At 45.4% G+C, this 21295-nt stretch overlaps 1 protein-coding gene across 9 annotated transcripts in view; it reads right to left on the bottom strand.

Annotated features, from left to right (window-relative positions):
- PTPRT (protein tyrosine phosphatase receptor type T) overlaps nucleotides 1-21295 on the bottom strand; it is a 253569-nt gene that overhangs the window by 111234 nt on the left and 121040 nt on the right. For all 9 annotated transcript variants that reach the window (XM_069953700.1, XM_069953698.1, XM_069953704.1 and 6 more), the window contains 2 exons: nucleotides 21105-21279; nucleotides 8833-9126 (listed from right to left, as the gene is read on the bottom strand). In XM_069953700.1, coding sequence (XP_069809801.1) covers nucleotides 8833-9126; nucleotides 21105-21279 — 469 coding nt within the window. The remainder of the gene's footprint in view (nucleotides 1-8832; nucleotides 9127-21104; nucleotides 21280-21295) is intronic.

The following is a 21295-nucleotide window of genomic DNA, read 5'->3' as shown; positions in this document are numbered from 1 at the left end:
TGCGGAGAGACGGGGAGTGGAAAGCAGGCCAGGCAGGTGTTTAACTATTCTGGGTCTTTCCACAAAGTGTTCATGAACATCACATATATAATATAGTCACAAATGGCTGTAAATGTAAATTATGTGCATACCGATGTGCAGATATACATATTAATACATAGAGATCTCAATAAGGACATGAATATCCATAAATAAGGGGTAAATAGATTAGATTATGCTCTTTCCTAGTCTTTTCAGGGCCCCCGGGGGGCGTCGAGGCTTCGGGGGGTTCTGAACCTTATAGTTACCAAAAAATTCTCTTTAAAAGATAGCGAGCTCCAATTCTAATAAGCAGGAGGTATAAATGGGTGCACGGGGTTTGCATATATTGGCAGTGAGTATAAATACACGCGGAGATTGCCAGGCGCCTCTTTAAATATTCAGATCTCTAAAAAGAAACAATGGCAGCAATAGCAAACAGCTTGAGAGGGGAAGCAAAGAAAATAGTCAGGGATGGGACAGAAAGGGAAGACGCACCGAGCACCCGAGTACATGGGAGACATAAAGAGCCATGGAACACAAAGCCGGGAAATGAGAGACGGTGAGAACCGGCAGAAAACTCGGGAAAGAGGAGGGACAAGGCAAGAGAGGAAAGGCGGAAGGGGAGCAAGATAGAGAGAGAAAGAGAGATGGAATGCAGAGACAGGGAGATAGAGAGAGGGAATGGATAGAAAGAGAGGGAATGGAGAGAGAGAGGGAATGGAGAGAGATAGGGAATGGAGAGAGATAGGGAACGGAGAGACAGAGAGATAAAGAGAGGGAATGGAGAGACAGAGAGAGATAGAGAGAGGGAATGGAGAAACAAAGAGATATAGAGGGAAAGGAAAGACAGATAGATAGGGAGAGGTAATGGATAGAGATAGAGAGGGAATGAAAAGACAAAGAGATAGAGAGAGAGGAAGGGAATGGAGAAACAAAGAAAAAGGGAGAGGGAATGGAAAGACAGAGATACAAAGACAGATGAAATGGAGAGAGATAGAGAGGGAATTGAGAGACAAAGAGATAGAGAGAGAGGGAGGGAATAGAGAGACTGAGATAGAGAGAGGGAATGAGGGGATGGAGAGATAGAGAGGGACTGAAGGGATAGAGAAAGAGAGAGGGAATGGATAGATGGAGAGAAAGAGGGAATGGAGAGATGGAGAGAGAATTAAGAGATGAAGAAAGAGATAAAGGAATAGAGAGGAGAGAAAAAGAAAGAGAGATTAGGGAGATGGGGGAGAGAGAAAGAAAAAGAGAGGGAATGGAGAGATAGATAAAAAGACTGAATAGAGAGATAGAGAGAGAGAGAGAGAGAAATGGAAAGAAAAAGGGAATGGAGAGCCAGAGAGAGATAGAGAGAGGGAATGGAGAGACGGAGGGATAGAGAGGGAATGGAGAGACGGAGAGATATAGAGGGAATGAAGAGACAGAGAGATAAAGAGAGGGAATGTAGAGACGGAGAGATATAGAGAGGGAATGGAGAGACAGAGAGATAGAGATAGATAGAGGGAATGGAGAGACAGAGATAGAGAGGGAATGAATGGAGAGATGCAGAGAAAGGGAGAGGGAATGGAGAGATAGAGAGGGAATGGAGAGACGAAGAGAGAAAGAGAGGGAATGGAGAGAGATAGAGAGGGAATGGAGAGACGAAGAGAGAAAGAGGGAATGGAGAGAGATAGAGAGGGAATGGAGAATCAAAGAGATAAAGAGAGAAATAGAGAGAGGGAATGGAGGGAAATAGGGAGGGAATGGAGAGATAGATAAAAAGATGGAATGGAGAGAGAAAGAGAGAGAAAAACGGGAATAGAGGGAAAGAGAGAGGGAATAGGGAGATGGAGAGAGATAAATAAAAAGAGAGGGACTGGAGAGATGGAGCTGCAAGGACACAATGAGAGGAGGGTTTGTAGTACAGGACATAAAGTTGCAAGGAATTATCTAAAGGTCAGGACTAGAGATGGAGGCACCGGCCAAGAAAGTAATGAGACATATACCGAGATACCAGAACACATGTCAGGATGGGACAATATTAGAATATAAAGAAGCTTAAAGGGATTATCTCCTATCCAAAGGAATATGAAGAAGCTAAAAGGGATTGTCCCACCATTAACACTTTCCCCTATCCACAGAAATAAGATGATGCTTAAAGGGATTGTCCCACCATTAAGGGTCCTTTTAAAAATAGCGATTTGTTGGCTGCGGGGGCTGCAGATGCGTGGTGTGCTCCAGTCATTCCTAGGGACATTTCACCTTCAGTCTATGGGTTATTGGACCTATCGGCATGTTATCCCCCATCCTGTGGAGGTGCTACTGTACATGGGGATTGTGGTAACTTCCATAGACTACAATAGACTAAAAGAGAAAGAATTCCCTAATGATCCTTAGTGACCGACTGGTGCAATGTTCAGCTCAGCAATTGTATAAATCTAATTACTCTGTAATATTTTGTTAGAAAAAACACCTCTCTGAACGCAATCTCGGAAATGACAGAAAGGGATTAGAACTTTCCTGGCTAATCCTACTGACAATCTTACATCTACGGACACCTTCTCAGAAGTTCCTTACACCAGACCCGGAACTTCTCGTCCTCCATAAATCAGATAAGATATTTAAATTGTTTTTCACATTTTAGAAACATGTTAAAAAAACATTTCAAACTGATCATCTGTCGGCTTCTCTTTTAACATGAAAATAATTGTATGATAATAAAAGAGATACAAGGCTTTAAAGTGCATGGTATATGAGGGATGAGGGAGTAAAACAGACGCCGAGAACAGAAGAAAAAACACGAACAGAAGAAAAAACACAGCCAGATATCTCGGGGAATAGAGCAAAGTGAAAAGAAGAGACATTAACATGCAGATAAGAGAGACAGGAAACATTAACATGAGGACTGGAAAATATACAGAAGTTACTGGCAGAGGATTGAAATCTAGTGCGAAAAACAAAGGCAAAAAATGAAGAGCCTATGGTGGAGGCAAACCAGAGGAGCCAATGGTGGATGGAAGTCAGAGGAGCCAATGATAGAGGGAAACCAGAGAAGCCAATGGTGGATGGAAACCAGAGGAGCCAATGGTAGAGGGAAGCCAGATGAGCCAATGGTGGAGGGAAACCAGTGGAGCCAATGGAGGATAGAAGTCAGAGGTACCAATGGTGAATGGAAGTCAGAGGAGCCAATGGTGGAGGGAAACTAGAGGAGCCAATGGTGGAGGGAAACCAGAGGAGCCAATGGTGGAGGGAAACCAGAGGAGCCAATGGTGGAGGGGAACCAGAGGAGCCAATAGTGAATGGAAGCCAGAAGAGCCTATGGTTGAGGGAAACCAGAGGAGCCAATGGTGGAGGGAAACCAGAGGAGCCAATGGTAGATGGAAGCTAGAAGAGCCTATGGTGGAGGGAACCCACAGGAACCAATGGTGGAGGGAAACCAGAGGAGCCAATGGTGAATGGTAGCCAGAGGAGCCAATGGTGAATGGAAGGTAGATGGAAGTCAGAGAAGCCAGTGGTGGATGGAAGCCAAAAGAGCCTATGGTGGAGGGAAACCAGGGAAGCCAATAGTGGATTGAAGCCAGAAGAGCCTATAATGGAGGAAAACCAGAGGAGCCAATGGTGGATGAAAGCCAGAAGAGCCTATGGTGGAGGGAAACCAGGGAAGCCAATAGTGGATTGAAGCCAGAAGAGCCTATAATGGAGGAAAACCAGAGGAGCCAATGGTGGATGAAAGCCAGAAGAGCCTATGGTGGAGGGAAACCAGGGAAGCCAATAGTGGATTGAAGCCAGAAGAGCCTATGGTGGAGGGAAACCAGAGGAGCCTATGGTATAGGGAAACCAGAGGAGCCAATGGTGGAGGGAAACCAGAGGGGCCAATGGTGGAGGGAAGCCAGATGAGCCAATGTGGATGGAAGCCAGAGGGGCGATTGGTGGAGGGAAACAAGAGGAGCCAATGGTGGATGGAAGCCAGAGGAGCCAATGGTGAATATAAGCCAGAGGAGCCAATGGTGGATGGAAGCCAGAGGAGCCAATGATAGAGGGGAAACCAGAGATGCCAATGGTGGATGGAAACCAGAGGAGCCAATGGTGGAGGGAAGCCAGATGAGCCAATGGTGGAGGGAAACCAGTGGAGCCAATGGTGGATAGAAGTTAGAGGTGCCAATGGTGTATGGAAGTCAGAGGAGCCAATGGTGGAGGGAAACCAGAGGAGCCAATGGTGAAGGGAAACCACAGGAGCCAATGATGGAGGGAAACCATAGGAGCCAATGGTGAAGGGAAACCACAGGAGCCAATGGTGGAGGGAAACCAGAGGAGTCAATGGTGGATGGAAACCAGAGGAGCCAATGGTGGATGGAAGCAAGAGGAGCCTATGGTGGAGGGAGACAAGAGGAGCCAATGGTGGAGGGAAACCAGAGGACCCAATGGTGGATGGAAGCCAGAGGAGCCTATGGTGGAGGGCAGCCAGAGGAGCCAATGGTGGAGGGAAACCATAGGAGCAAATGGTGAATGGTAGCCAGAGGGGCAATTGGTGGATGGAAACCAGAGGAGCCAATGGTGAATAGAAGCCAGAGGAGCCAATGGTGGATGGAAGCCAGAGGAGCCAATGGTGGATGGAAGCCAGAAGAGCCTATGGTGGAGGGAAACCAGAGGAGCCCATGGTGGATGGAAGCCAGAGGGGCGATTGGTGGAGGGAAACAAGAGGAGCCAATGGTGAATAGAAGCCAGAGGAGCCAATGGTGGATGGAAGCCAGAGGAGCCAATGGTGGATGGAAGCCAGAAGAGCCTATGGTGGAGGAAAACCAGAGGAGCCAATGGTGGATTGAAGCCAGAAAAGCCTATAATGGAGGAAAACCAGAGGAGCCAATTGTGGATCGAAGCCAGAGGAGCCTATGGTGGCAGGAAACCAGAGGAGCCAATGGTGGATGATAGCCAGAAGAGCCTATGGTTGAGGGAAACCAGAGAAGCCAATGGTGAATGGAAGCCAGAGGGGCGATTGGTGGAGGGAAACCAGAGGAGCCAATGGTGGATGGAAGCCAGAGGAGCCAATGGTGATTAGAAGCCAGAGGAGCCAATGGTGGAGGGAAGCCGGAAGAGCCTAAAGTGTATGGAAGCCAGAGGAGTCAATGGTGGATGGAAGCCAGAGGGGTCAATGGTGGATAGAAGCCAGAGGGGCTATTGGTGGATGGAAGACAGAAGAGCCAATGGGGAAGGGAAGCCAGAGGAGTAAATGGTGGATGGAAGCCAAAGGGACCAATGATGGATGGAAGACAGAGGGGCCAATGGTGAGTGGATGCCAGAGAATCCAATGGTTAATAGAAACCAGAGGGGCCAATGGTGGAGGGAAACCAGAGGAGCCAATGGTGGATAGAAGCCAGTGGAGCCAATGATGAATGGAAGCCAGGGGAGCCAATGATGGATGGATGCCAGAGGAGCCAATGGTGGATGGAAGCCAGAGGAGCCCCATGGTGGATGGAAGCTAGAGGAGCCATTGGTGAGTGGAAGCCAGAGAAGCCAATGGTGGATGGAAGCAAGAAAAGCCAATGGAGGAGTGAAGCCAGAGGATCCAATGGAGGATTGAAGCCAGAGGAGACAATGGAGGATTGAAGCCAGAGGAGCCAATGGTGGATGGAAGCCAGAGGATCCAAGGGAATTACTGGGTCAAAGCAAGGAATGGATTAATTTTCCAACCTGTCCTTGGGATTGTTATCAAGGCTTAAAAAAATGGCTACTTTCTTAGAGAAACAGCACCTCTCTTGTGCTCCTTTGGGTGCGGTATTGCAGCTGAACTCTATTGAAGTGAATGGAGTTGAGATACCACACACAACCTAAGCACAGGGGTGGCGCAATCAACCAATCAAAACCTTTGACATGTATCTATGACATGTCTTAAATTTTTTTTTAAAATGACAGGGACTCTTTAATATTTAATTGGTAGGACAGTTTCAATCTCCGGCTCATCCAAGTTGACTGATTCCATCATTATGGCATTCTGCTGGGAGCCTTAAATTTGGACACCCAAAGAATTAACACTGGTGGCCTATCCTGAGCTAAATCAATCAATATTAACATTTTTGCAAAATCCGTTTAAAAGGGCTGTATGGTAGCTGGTAGGGATGGTCCAAACCTGCTGAGGTTCGGGTTCGTATGAACCCGAACGCTCGGCAGCAGATTCCCGCTGTCCTCCCGCTGGATCCGCCCTCTCCACAGACAGCGGGAATCATTACAGAGGGTTCGGGTTTGTACGAACCGGAACCGAACTCGGTTCGGACCATCCCTAGTAGCTGGTATAAATGAAAAGAGCTTGGTGATGCCAGTATTTATAGCCAGGAATGAGGGATGTCAGTAGAACGGCTATGTAAAGAAAGAATGGAAGGGCACCATTGGCACAGCTAATGGGACCAGTCAATATATCATAGCAGTAAGGGGGCACAAAAGATGATATAGAGGGAGGGGGTGACAAAGTGTAACATTACTACCATGGAGGATAGTGGGCCTTTCGGCAAAGATTGAGATGGTGACCACTTCAGGCACTTCTGTTGATGTTACACCTCTCGTCACATGAGGCAGAAGAACTCCATCGTCCCTCTTGGGGTGATTTCCACCATGCTCGCCTACTTTGGAGCTCTTGAACTTTTCTGTATTGGTTCTCACTAATCTAATAAAGGGCTGAGGCCAATGTAGGATGGCACTGTCTTTCAAGGTGACCTATAATAGCCATATGGGTCATTTCTTGGTCACCATCACCATCTTGGTGATTAAATATGAAACAATGGATGGGTCCCACTCTGGCAATGTTAGAGACTGAGAAAATGAATAAAAAGGACACCAAGTCCAAATGTCCATACTGATAGAGTGGGAGAGTCTCGCTCCGTCTAATGCTTCCCTATGCATTATGAGAGTAAGATTCCTAAGTGGAGCTATACCAGAGCTAATTTGCAAATTGCATAATGGTTGTATGTTTCGGAGCAGAGAAGTTCACGATCGGCACAGATTTCCATTAAAAGACTAAGTCTAGTGGTAGAAAGCTTCTGAGACAAAGGTTACTAGGAAGGTAATTGAAAAGCAGCATGGCCTCCCTTATTTTCCTGCTACAGTAGAAAGAGAAGGAGAGAGCAGGATATCGTCCATTCTTCTCACCCCACACTGTGAGTTGGAAGGAGACGTGAAGTGATACTTAGTACTCAGAGCAGAAGGTCGGAGACAGCACTTAGCAGTAAGTGGCAGCCTGAAGCCTTGCACCAATTACAGCTGTCACATGCCGCCAACTACCAAATATTGGAACCGTCTGCCCCCTCCCTCTAGAACATCCTAAAGAGGCCTCTCCAATCTACTTCTAAATGTCTATTTATTAGCATGAAGAGGCTTTTAATGTGCATTAGATCAGAGCCGATGAACCTCACTGCACAACACGAGAGGTAGTAGGGTCTCGGAGAATGGTTGGGTTATTACATCAAAGCTCTTCCACTATAAAACGGCCACAACCTGGAATAACAACCATCTATGTATAATAGAGAGGCGGTAAATGTTAGGTGTCTATAGTGAATGACAACCAGACAACTCAATCATCCTGAGTGCCGCTCTTGGAGTTTGTGTTCTTTATCTGGCTCACGTGCTATCCCAGTTGTAGGGGATTGGATTGGCTGTTTTTGATCTTTTCGCTCTAGTTTTGCCGGAATTTACTTATTTTGATACATTGTAGATTATCCCAACATCAACCATTATCTCCCATACACAAGATAGGGGGAAAACAAGCCGATCCAAATCTTCTCCATTCTTGGGATTGGTGGAGTATAATAGGCTAAAAGAAAAGTATATGGTGCCCAGGCTTAGTCTTCAGGCACAGGAAGGGATAGATTATTGAGGGATCGGCTCCCCTGGTACAGAGCACAATATCTAGTAATATATATCTGCAATAAAACAAGACAGCCGTGCTCCCAGATGAGCCTGTGGTTCAGGGGAAGCGCAACGGAGATTGGTGTAGGAAGCCCCGGAATCGCACAGATGGCGCTCGACGGTCAAGAAAGGCATGAGATCCTGATACTTCACTCTTATCTCTTACGACCCATAAGGTTTTGGGCAGCTGTTCCTTGTATAAATACTTGTATTCTTAGTATGCACCTGACTGAATAAAGCCCCTCCCCTATCCTTTTATTATCAGCAGTTTACTGCTTAGACCAGGGCTGCTTTGGGGATGTAACCCTCTTATTTGCTGTTGCAGTTTCCCTTTCCTTTACATACTTCCTTGCACACAGTTCCTTAAAAACCACCTTTCCCCCGCACAAGCCATCTATAAGTACTGCTCTGTTTTATTACCCACCAGCCCAATGCACTTTTTCCCAGCACTATATAATAATACATATATAATTAAAGGGGTACTCCGACGAAAATTTCTTTCTTCAAAATCAACTGGTTTCTGACAAGTACTGGAAAACTTTAGATTTTTACTACATTTCTAATCTATAAAACTTTCTGACACCAGTTGATTTGAAGTAGTACGGAGTACCCCTTTAATGTCTTCTCTATGTAATACAACAAGTCCACAGGCACTACTCCTATACTGTATAATATGTGCAGCTTGATGGACGTGGAATGGGTTAATGCCAATCAGACTACGCTGTAAAGTGGAATGGTGTCTGCTCTAGCAAGATATGTTTTTCGGAGCTTTTAACTGCACCTTGGAATAAACTTTGCAACAGATGGGTAAGTGCCCTCAGCTTTCTTTCTACTTATTGGATCCTCTATGTAATACCGACTAGGCAGAGTAAGGAGTGACACATATCTTCTCTGATGTAACGCTCATACAATACACATAACTAAACCACAACCCACCTGCACACTTTGTCCTGGTTGTGAGCGGAGGTCCCGGTGGTCCTGTGCCCCCTTCACCCGGACGAGTTAACAAGACCCGTATTTCATACTCCACATCTGGATCCAAGTGCCATAGTTTGTATGTAGGTCCGTCCATGACATGGGTCTCGGCCCAGCTTCCTGACGTAGTCCGGTATTCCACTTCCTTCAGGACAATGGGTCCATCCCCAATGATTGAGTTGGCATTTGGCTTAATCCACAGGTACGTCGCCCCTACCGCCAGGAGTTCGGGGGGCGCGATCGGCTTTGGTGGTTCTGGTGGGGGAGAGAGGGAAGGACGTGATTGTTAACAAGTGTCCATCATATTACTCTGTATAGTATACGGTTATTATTCTGCATCTAACAATGGTCACACGATACATTATAGGGCAGAGATATAATGTAACCTATGACCTACGAGATAAACGGAGGAGCAATTACTGCCATAACACCTGTAATAATCACCTTTATGCGCATTTTTATTGCCGCCATTTCCACTTATATTAATGTTGCTGAGTTAGCGTTGCCCTCGGTGGGACGCCTTCTGTACGGCAGGGTGAGGACCGTTCGTTTTTTAGTGTTCATTGCTCGGAGCGCTGCTGCTTGAACTTTCACAACCCAATTATAAGGAAACATTTACATACAAAAAGTTTCAGGTGAATGTGACACGTTTTCAGCTTTAGGCCCAAAATTGTGTGATGACTCATTTCATAGTGTGTCCGCGGCTGGGAAACGGGGGGCACTTGTTTTGCTAAAGATAAGTTAGCCACACCCCTTTGTCGAATAAAACATCAAGACGATGGAACAGGCAAGGTGAATGGAAGTGAGCTGTAGTATCTGGCACAACCACTTGGATAGAGGAGATCAGTGAAGGGGACATAGCGCATGCCATGGTCAGGGGCAAGCATAATGTGCTAGCCATCACAATTTAAAGGGGAGAATTTTTTTTTATATATAGGTTTGTAAAATTCTTTTATTTAAAAACCTTCAGTCTTCCAGTACTTATCAGCTGCTGTATGTCCTGCAGGAATTGGTGTATTCTCTCCAGGCTGACACAGTGCTCTCTGCTGCCACCTCTGTCCATGTCAGGAACTGTCCAGAGCAGGAGAGGTTTTCTATGAGGATTTGCTGCTGCTCTGGACAGTTCCTGACAGTTCCTGAACAATTTCTGGGATAGGCACCGAGTACCCGATCCAGCAAGCGTAGGAATGAAATGGTGATGTATACAGCAATGCTCCTGTACATTGTATGCCTGGTCCCCATGTCACAGAGCAGCCAGTCCAGTAAACATGACATGATGCAATGTATGCCCACAGCTCAGTATGTGCAGGAGCAGGCACACCCATCTTAGATAGGAGTCCCTGCTCCTTAAAAAAAATATGTTTGTACTAAATGACTAAAAATACAATTCTGATTTAGTTGAATCCAATAAATATTAAAAAATTATAAACAAATTAGAATGACTAAATCCATTCACTCATCTCTCTTCAGGGCTCTGTATACCATCAGCACTATGTAAGCAGCGGCAATGCTCATATACATAACACAGGAGTTCCGTGTCTCCCGGCTGATGTGCTACATATTGTACATATCGGTGCGGTGATAATGACTTATTACATTGGCGATGAAAGCGTGCAATTCATAATGATGCGGAATGTCTATACGCTGATGATGAAGACGCCACTCTGTATAATCGACTCCTGCCCCTGATAAATAAAAGATGGGATTTTTATGAGTGTTCTGGATGGTTGTCTCCCAGGTCCGCATCGAGCGTCTCCAGAATAATACCTGGATAATTATCTCCACTGAGAAATAAGGCGATCAATAATTGATTGTATCGAGCCGCACCTGAGCCGAGCGGAACTGCAATTAATTGTGTGAATATTTAGGTAAATGGAGGAAAAGCACAAGGGAGAGACTGAGGGTACAGTGCAGCCCTATAGCTGCCCAGACGGCCAGAAGGAAGAACAGGACAGAGGAGATCACACAGGAGCCCTCTGCAACACAGAGAGAGAAGAGGTTCTTTCTCACAATATATTCCAGAACCATATTATAGAGCCATAGAGATGTATGGTGTTGCAGTACAGCACTGTATTATGGAGTTATTCTCACTAGAGAAGAGCGAAGCAGTCGAAAATTTGTTTAGCGAGGTTGGCGAATATTGGGTTGGATTCGGGAATCTAATTGAAACAGCCAAACTATAGTACAGTAGCTACACTAGTGGGACTACTACAGAGTCAGCTTGTGAATCATTCTATTTTCCGCCATGGATAGCAGTGGACTTTGGTGGATCAGCGGCATAAAATCAAATCAGACTGGATGAAATGGACACTGGCTTTACAGCACTCACGCACTAGGATACCAGTTAACGGCACCCATGCACTGGTTGAACTAGACACTGGCTTTAGGATACCAATGGGTTAACTTCACCCACAGCACACACAGACTGGTAAGATTTGGTTAATGGCTTTACAGCACCCACACTAGGATACCAATGAGTTAACTTCACCCACAGCCTGGATTCAATGGACACTGACCACTTCTACCATACACGGAGATAATTTTACCCACTGCACCCACAGACACCCACCCACAATGTACCCTCCTCCTCTATCCTCTCTTCTCTCTCCCTGCCTTGCCCTCTATGTCTGCTGCGGCCCTTCTCTTCTCTGCACACACAGCCGACTGTCCACCCTGCATTTATAATGAGAAACAACATTGGCCCAGCTTTACTAAGTCTCTGCAAGTGTGGCTGAAAAATACTTTCTCCCCATTTATTATGAATTTTAGACACTTTTCTGTCTGGTACGAAAAATGGGCAGCGTTATGCAACAATAGGAGGTGGCCTATTTTGCAAAAAAAAAAAGGGCCATCATGTATGGTGAATCGCACTGAATTCAATTTGTTCATTTCTAATTTATCACCAGTATGTACACTGATCAGCTGATCACCAGTGGGTGCAAGATTAGCTGATCACCAGTGGATGCACTAAATAGCTGATCACCAGTGGATGACCTGATCAGCTGATCACCAGTGGATGCACTGATCAGCTGATCACCAGTGGATGCACTGATCAGCTGATCACCAGTGGATGCACTGATCAGCTGATCACCAGTGGGTGCACTGATTAGCTGATCACCAGTGAATGCACTGATCAGCTGATCACCAGTGGATGCACTGATCAGCTGATCACCAGTGGATGCACTGATCAGCTGATCACCAGTGGGGGCACTGATTAGCTGATCACCAGTGAATGCACTGATCAGCTGATCACCAGTGGGTGCACCAAGATGATGACCAGTGGATGCACTAATCAGCTGATCACCAGTGGATGCACTGATCAGCTGATCACCAGTGGATGCACTGATCAGCTGATCACCAGTGGATGCACTGATCAGCTGATCACCAGTGGGTGCACTGATTAGCTGATCACCAGTGAATGCACTGATCAGCTGATCACCAGTGGGTGCACCAAGATGATGACCAGTGGATGCACTAAGCTCATCACCAGTGGATGCACTAATCAGCTGATCACCAGTGGGTGTACTGATTAGCTGATCACCAGTGGATGCACTGATTAGCTAATCACTAGTGGCTGCACTGATTAGCTGTTCACCAGTGGGTGCACTGATTAGCTGATCACCAGTGGGTGCACTGATCAGCTGATCACCAATGTGTGCACTGATTAGCTGATCACCAGTGAATGCACTGATTAGCTAATCACCAGTGGATGCACTAAACAGCTGATCACCAGTGGTCCCTATTAACAGTGGTCGTCCAGATTTGTGGTTATCCTACATCAGATGACTGGGCTATGCTTGATATACAGACTGCACCACCCAGAGAACAGAACTCTGTGCAGACACTGAAACAGCAGGGAGTTTGGAGCTAGATAGAAGCCAACAGAATGTGGATGAGAATGGGCTGTAATTCCAGAGTGAGCGTACAATCAGCACAAAATACGCGAATCAACTCACTCCATGTTATTTAAATCGCAGTAAAGAACAATACGGTTTAATATGGTGCGTAATGTAAGACGGGAGAGAACAATGGGGAAAGGATTCTTTACTAATTAGGAATAATCTCTCTTTATTATATATATTATGTGGATATGACTATTGTCTGCGGTGAGCGCCTGCCATGTGCTGCCGACGCACCTGGACTCCGGAATGGCACAGCCGCTCTCTGGCTGCTATTCACACTCACAATTACCTCAGATTTGGTCTTGGTAAATCACTTCTCACCTTTGATTAACAAATATTATAGAGATTACTTCTCTAGGTGAAAATCCACCTAATTCAGTGTGTATCCTGACAATGTCATTCTGTCATCTTCTTAGTGTCGCAAACTTCAGTCCATCAGCAGAGATGTGAGAAAGAAACAAACCTGACACACATGGTGGGAATGGGGGCATAGATATCCCCTGTATGTCTTATTAGGTTCCCACAACATCTTTTATTGGCCGTCATTTTCGTGCAACGCTTTTTTATGCAAATTTCACGTGTGATTTCCACAAACCAAAATAATGGGCGTCCAAAAAAAAACAAACAAAAAAAAGTTTCAAAACAGCCTAAAACACACGTTGTGGGAACATAGCCTGAAGGAGTAACCATGTTATATTATCACCAGATAATTCATGGGGGTTGGATTTGGAGAATGGTTTGGGTGGCTGATGTGTTGTAGGTGAAGGGCATGAAGTGATAGATGATACAATGATTCTGTCTATGGATATCCTCATCTAGAAAGGAAGAATAACTCACTCGGACCTGTACAACTTCCTTTTCATTCCAATTCATGCCTGATAATTATATAACCAGTATATAATATGACCCTATAGGACCAGTATGAGCTGACCTGTTTTAGCTGAACCCACTGCACAGTAATTCCTGGTTTCGGTCTTGATCCAAGGAAGTGCCCACTTAGCCAATCAGTGTCTCAGATGGGTCACTGTGAGCAGTGATTGCGACCAGTGATTGGCTGAGTGGACACTTCCCTGTGTAAAGACCAAGACTAGACACTGCGACTGGGCTCCCTCAGAACTGTGATGATGGGGAGCAGGGTGAGGTGAGTACACCTCTACTCTGTTTTTACCACAGCCTGAGCCTGATTTTCAGTTTTCCCTTTTAACCTATAAATATTTCCAGTAGTAACCAAACCTCCTCCGGCGTCTGCCTTAATAGACAGATGACTCTTCCTCTTGGATTTTCTTGGAGGCCAAATGTGCATATTAGTAATTATGGAGGACATAGAGGCAGTGTCCCACTAAGAGTCCCCATCGGTTAGCAGACCAATAAAAAGTGGCTCCTCTCACTCTTTTTTTGTGTTTTAGATGTTTATGCTGTCTTCACAAACACCCTCCTTAACTACTACACAGGTCTTTCTTAATCAAGTTACATTAATTCCAAACCTTTAGTCTTTTAGTCTTTAGTCGACCTCACTATACACTTGAACTTTAATGTGAATAGAGGGCTAAGCCACAGTCAGACTGCTGTGGTGTTGGCTTATTACCCCAATAGGATCTGGCATTGAAAATCCAACATTCCCAACATCATCTATTAGCGGAGAGACGGGAGGCCACTATCGACCTTAGACCTGGGGTGGGGAACCTTCAGCCCTACAGCCGTTGTAAAATGACAATGACCATCATGCATGGATAGGCTGTCCAGCCATGATGGGAATTGTAGTTTTACAACAGCTGGAGGGCCGAAGGTTCCCCATCCCTGGCTCAGTCAGTCAACCGCACCTGTCGTTTATCTAAGGCCTACCTCAAATTGTTTCCATACGAAGGTTGTCTTGGAAAGTACCAGATGTAGGTGGCATTGCAGCACCGGTATATATAGTATAGAACGGGAAAGGATCGGCAGGTGATTGGCTCACGGTTATTTCCTGATCTTGTAAGAGTCCCCCCCCCCCTTACAGGACAAATTCATTGCCCTCTTCTCCCGTTCCTTGGCCGTTGTATATTTATAGCTCCAGTTACATGAGGCACAATCCGTTAATACTTCTGTAACCACCCTCCATAATTGTTGTTCTCGTAACTTAATGAGAGAAAGACACAACTTGTCATGTGCTAACCATCTTATCTGAGCGGAGTGACGTCTGTCTCTTCATCCCAGCTGTGTCCCCTCCTCGGGGTCTTGATTTTAACAACAAGTTCACAGATCCCAAACTCTACCCCAAGGGTTTTCCACAGGGCCGGACTCTGTAGAGTGGAAGAACCTTCCTGGCGGCTAGCCATCCTTCAAAGACTGTCACCGTATCGCAGATGAGACAAACTGACTCACAACTTCCAGTCCGTAATAAAGCCTACGTGTTAATAAATATATGAAGCATCTCCACATCACATAACTCTGCCTTGCTCGTCTATTTTTCTATGAATAAATCAGAAAGCTGGTTGACTGTGTTGCCTATGAAAAAGCGTGCTCTTGTACCGAGTCTACTGCACATCAGACGGGACAACTTATAATTATTCATGCCCAGATAAAATGGCTGCATAACTCATAGAGGTGGACGGGGAAACCTGACGGATGATTACGAGCAGAGCGCTTCCTCCAGCCCCTCTCTGTGGTGATTGACGGCTGGCTGCCATGCATCTGCATACATAGACGCCAACCGAGAGGAGCACATACCTCGTAAAAGCCTTGGACTCAAACTAAGTGTCTGCTTTATTTCATGGCATTCAATATTCTTTGTGCAATTGTGGCAATGTCTTGACGGCAGCCAACCAGACAGGGCGGGTGCACAAAGACTGCAGGAGCCGTTGGTTTGGTCATATAGTATTAGAGCCATGTCTTCAACCATACACCAAATGGCAGGAACATACCAGCCAACCATTGTTTTAGACAGCCCATTTCTATTGAGAGGAAAGAGAACTTAGTCTACAGCAGCCTCTCCCCCTCCACAAAAAAGGTGGGTCTGTATTTTGCCATTGCGGTGAGCTGTTGCATTTTTGTGTTTTTTTGTGTGTTTGTAATTTCAGCCATAGCAACGTGCTCCTGCCTAGTGTGAATGGCGTTCTAGGAGAGCTGACCAAATTTGTCTTTTTTTTCAGAGAACTTAGTAAGTCTAGAGTAGCCTCTCCTCTTTACAAAAGAAAGGTGAGAGAAGAAAGGAGAGACTAGTCTAGAGCTTCTCCTAGAGGGTGAGGTATCTTTCTGAGCTGCCTAACAAAGCCTAGGCTTGGGCCCAAGCTGCTCCTCTGGAGAAGTCATAAAATATCATGCCGATTGATCCAATTCCTCACTGAATTCAGAAAAACAAAGAAGAGAAACGAAAGGAGAGACAGCCTTTGGGGATAAGTTGCACAAGGACCCCATAGTTGTATACTAGGACCCCTAGTACAGTGGAGCTTCCATGTAACAAAAACTACAGATTATACCCACTATTAGTAGTTATAGAACTGGGGAGACAGGCAAAGAGCTCGACTCCCTCATGTCTCCCTCAGCCACCATGAAACCCCTCCACTGTGTCAGCACACAAGGTGGAATAACCTCAAAAAGGTTCTTGTTAAACTGAACTACATATTTCAGCCATCCTGTAGGTGTCTTTATTGCTAAGCTTCCTCTGCCGCACGTACATTGCCACAATAGTGTTATAAACTAAGGGAGAGGTCTGGCGAAATTTTTATTGAAGTATTGTATTGCCCCCCCCCCCAAAGTTATACAAATCACCAATGTACGCTTATTACGGGAAATGCTTATAAAGCGCTTTTTTTCCCTGCACTTACTACTGCATCAAGGCTTCACTTCCTGGATAACATGGTGATGTCACTTCCTGGATAAAATGGTGATGTCACTTCCTGGATAACATGGTGATGTCACTTCCTGGATAACATGGTGATGTCACTTCCTGGATAACATGGTGATGTCACTTCCTGGGTAACATGGTGATGTCACTTCCTGGAGAACATGGTGATGTCACTTCCTGGATAACATGGTGATGTCACTTCCTGGATAACATGGTGATGTCACTTCCTGGATAACATGGTGATGTCACTTCCTGGATAACATGGTGATGTCACTTCCTGGATAACATGGTGATGCCACTTCCTGGATAACATGGTGATGTCACTTCCTGCATAACATGGTGATGTCACGACCCGACTCCCAGAGCTGTGTGGCTGTGGCTGCTGGAGAGGATGATCGCAGAGGGAAGCTCAGTGTCCCTCCAGTGCCCTGTGTCCCTCAGTGTCCCCCTCCAGCAGCCACAGCCTGCACAGCTCTTGGAGTCGGGTCGTGACCTCACTATGCTATCCAGGAAGTGAAATCACCTTGTTATCCAGGAAGTGACATGACCATGTTATCCAGGAAGTGACATGACCATGTTATCCAGGAAGTGACATGACCATGTTATCCTGGAAGTGACATCACCATGTTATCCTGTATATTGGTGATTTGGTCATCTGTATATTGGTGATTTGCATAACTTTCGGGGGCAATACAATACTTCAATAAAAAATTTCGCCCGACTTCTCCTTTAATAATGTAAGGGCCGCCACCTTACCTTACCCAATGAGATTCTATGCTCAGGAATGGGACACATATGGACAAAAGGTTGCATCATGGTTGGACACAGCTATTGACTTATTCATATCCAGGGTATAATACAGCAGCAAAATATTCATCATGTAGGAGACATATTACAGTAGGAAAGTGGAAATAACGTATGAAAAGACGAGGAGAGAAGAAGCATGTGAGGCAGGGGAGAGACTCGGGTGTTATAGAAGCCTATTATATTGGTCTTTATCGCTTTTTGCAAGAGATGTACACAATGTCATGCTGAAAACACAGGGCAACTAATTCTTGTGGAAAAGCCAGCTGGCCAATCGATAAGGTTAAGGTCATGGTCATGGGCTAGGGTCAAGACCCAATTGGTACAATGTCGAAAAATATTATCAGAATATTCCGTTTTTCCACAACATCCAGAGTTACAAATGATGAACACACAAGACTATACGTAAAAAAAATAATATATAATGTGAGAGGATCCCATAAGTAAGGGGTTAAAAACCAAAGAGGGTGAAGCTGGTGGCACTCGAGATGAATCGGCCATCATGGAATATAGATCTGTCCGTATAGATGGGAATATAGATCAGTCACTAAAATTGGTGTCAAGTATCTTTGACCAGGTCAGATTGCATCATAGCCAAGAGCCGTAGTCACAGATCTCATAAAATAGTGATATACTGTATGGTGAGGCACCTTAAAGCTATGAATATTAAGGAAGTCGAGGTGTAAGGGCATCTACCGCGCCAAAAGGAATAAAAGAGGATATTGGTAACTGGTATCTTTGTCACTTTTGCCAAGTTGTAGAGATGTCAAAGGTTTTAATCAGTCAGCGTTTGGTGGAATCCAGATCAGAAGTGTTATTGGAGCCTTGCCAGCTATACAATGGGTCAGAAGAGAATGAGGCAAACATTCTGGTAGTTTTAAACTAAAGGAAAGCTGTACTATGTGTGAGGGTCCAGAAAACCTGTATTACAATGTCTTGTATCTTGGTCCATATGGTGTATTCTGGGGATAAAACATTTACGGCTCATGCAAATGTTTGATGAATGGAAACCCCAGTGATCATCTGATCGATTGTAGGAGTACCTTGATACTGTAGCTCATCCATATTAGAGAGTCTGTACCTAAATTCTTCTAATTGGCAGAGTTTCTGAAGACTGTATGATTGGCAGAGCCCCCAGAGATTGGTAGAGTTCCCTGTGGATTGGCTGATTGGCAGACCTACTGGAGATTGGTTTATTGGTGAAGTTCCTGGAGATTGAGTGATTGGCAGAGCCCCGTAGATTTGGTGATTGGCAGAGCCCCTGTAGATTGGGGGATTGGCAGAGCCCCCGTAGATTTGGTGATTGTCGGAGCTTCTGGAGATTGGCTGATTGGCAGAGCCCCTGTAGATTGGCTCATTGGCAAAGCTCTCAGAGCTTGGCTTATTGGCAGAGGACCCATAGATTGGCAGAACTCCTGGAGATTGGAATCCCACCAATCGAACAATGGTGGTCTTCGTTAGGGATTGTCCATCAATGTTTTTAGTCTGAGACCCCTATGTAAAGCTCTTCTTTCTGAAACTCACATAATAGCGTTTTACTAATCTCTTAGTAAATGTATTTTACCCATCCTCTCTACCTGTGACCAACATTGCCAGGACTGAAGTGTTAAGATTAAATCTAAAAAGACAGTAGGGGGGCGGTGAGGAAATGAAGACAATAATAATAAGACAGTAACACACAGTTGGATATTCAAGATGGAAGTGAGAAGACAGCGGGAGGGAAGGAGACTTCGCGATACCTGCTGGGACATACGTACTGTAGAAATAAAGGGAACAGGGTCCCCGAGAGACCGAGCAGTGGGGGGAACAGGCAGAAATGTAGATCCAGGTGATGCTCACGAGGAGCAAGTGTTACAGACAAGGGATTCTATAGATAGAAGGAAAAGCTTCATACCAACCAGCGAAAAAGTCTGTTCTGAAGAGAAGGAAATGGGGTGGAAATATCTCTTGGCACCACAGCCATCATGGGATATGTAGGGTTTAGAATTATTAGCATGGTGAACCAACGGGAAATCACTGTAACCATCAAATCTCTGGTAGACGCCCTGACTAATAGGACACGTCCATAAACACATTGAGGAAGACTGGGGCAGATTTACTAAAGAGTTTAATACTTTCACTTAAAGAGAAACTATCAGCAGGTTAGATGAAACTAACCTGCTGATGTCCTTATTGCACAGGAGACGCGGAGGAGGAGGGGATGTCTCTTATAGTATGTCTCTTACCTTCATCCTCAATGCCGTTCCCGTGCAGTTAGTAGTTTGTTCCACAGTTCAGTAAGAACGTTAGGAGCTGTCCTGCCCCCATAGCGACAATCCGCCCGCCGGACGCCCCACCCCTTTCTAATGATCCTCTCTCTAAAGAAAGAAGCGGGCTAGCCAGGCCTGATCGGCGCTATGGGTTCGGGCAGATTCGAAAGATTCGTCTAACCTGCTGAGGAGGTAGACCACTGCCGGACACTTTAGGTGGCAGTCTATTTCGCAAAAAAAGGGTCAGGTCGTTGACTCTAGTATGCAGTTAGGAGACCCCTATACCTCTTAGAGGGTTGGCTAATCCCACCGAAAATTATTAGAAATGTGTATGGGGGCCTTTAGACCAAGGTTTAGGCCACCTAGACCAAATTTTTGCTAATAATTTTTTTCCACATTATTTTTTCCCATTTCCATCCTGAGAACATTGAAAATAAATTTGAACCCTTTAATGTATAGAAGAGAAAGTCAGATGGCAGGTGCCGTCCAGTTATACAGGCCCAATACGTATCCTCTATGTGTACAATCCCATTGCTTGATATCAAATTACATTATTAAAAATTTAAGGGGTATTCACCTCCCACTGGAAATTCAACCACTGGGACCGCTGTGCTCTATTTACACCCGGTCTGGGGGATACTTGCGGCCTCTTCAGGTCCCCTTGAACGCAGTGACAGCCGACTCAGTCAGTGATTGGCTGAGTCAGCTGTCACTGCTGGGAAGGGTCCGTCTCAGATATATCGTCTGGAACGTTCATCAACGGACTTGAAGACGTAACAGGAGAACAGGATGTAAAAAGAGAAGAATAAGATCTTTAAAGGGGTAGTTCAGCAAAAATCTTTTTCTTTCAAATTATCTGGTGCCAGAAAGTGCAAAGGATGTATAGTTTACTTCTATAAAAAAAAAAAAAAATCTCCAGTCTTCCAGTACTTATCAGCTGCTGTATGCTGCAGGAAGTGGTGTATTCTCCAAGTCTGACACAGTGCTCTCTGCTGCCACCTCTGTCCATGTCAGGAACTGTCCAGAGCAGGAGAGGTTTTCAATGGGGATTTGCTGCTGCTCTGGGCAGTTCCTGATATGGACAGAGGTGGCAGCAGAGAGCACTGTGTCAGACTGGAGAGAATACACCACTTCCTGCAGGACATACGGCAGCTGATAAGTATTGGAAGACTGGATATTTTTTTTAAGAGAAGTAAATTACAACTCTCTGCACTTTCTTGGATCAGTTGATTTGAAAGAAAATAATTTGGGGTGAACAATCCCTTTAATACTTTCCATGCAGCCCCAGCACTAGCAAAACACTAAAACCGAACATATAACATTTGTACATTGTACTTTTACATTATCTTCAATACGAGTCCCATCTTACTATAATCCTCTGATAGAAGAGAAGGATTCCATCACATGCTATGTACTGTATATAACCTATTACACGGGCTGAGATGGTGGACTCACCTTTTACAATGAGCTCCGCATAGTTAGACACCCCCGAGCCTCCTGCTGATCTTAGGACGCAGCGATATTTGCTTATACTCCGCTGAGACGTGTCCCCCACGCTGACTGTTGCTGAGAAGCGTCTGTGATTTACCACGCGTGTTACCATCAGGCCGGTGTCGCGGCCGTTCCACTGCTGCAGGAGAGAGATA

Source organism: Dendropsophus ebraccatus, chromosome 14 (assembly GCF_027789765.1).
Source record: "Dendropsophus ebraccatus isolate aDenEbr1 chromosome 14, aDenEbr1.pat, whole genome shotgun sequence".
NCBI classification, from domain to species: domain Eukaryota; kingdom Metazoa; phylum Chordata; class Amphibia; order Anura; family Hylidae; genus Dendropsophus; species Dendropsophus ebraccatus.
The sequence above is the reverse complement of the archived record's forward strand: the minus strand, read 5'-3'. Positions and strand labels throughout refer to the sequence as shown.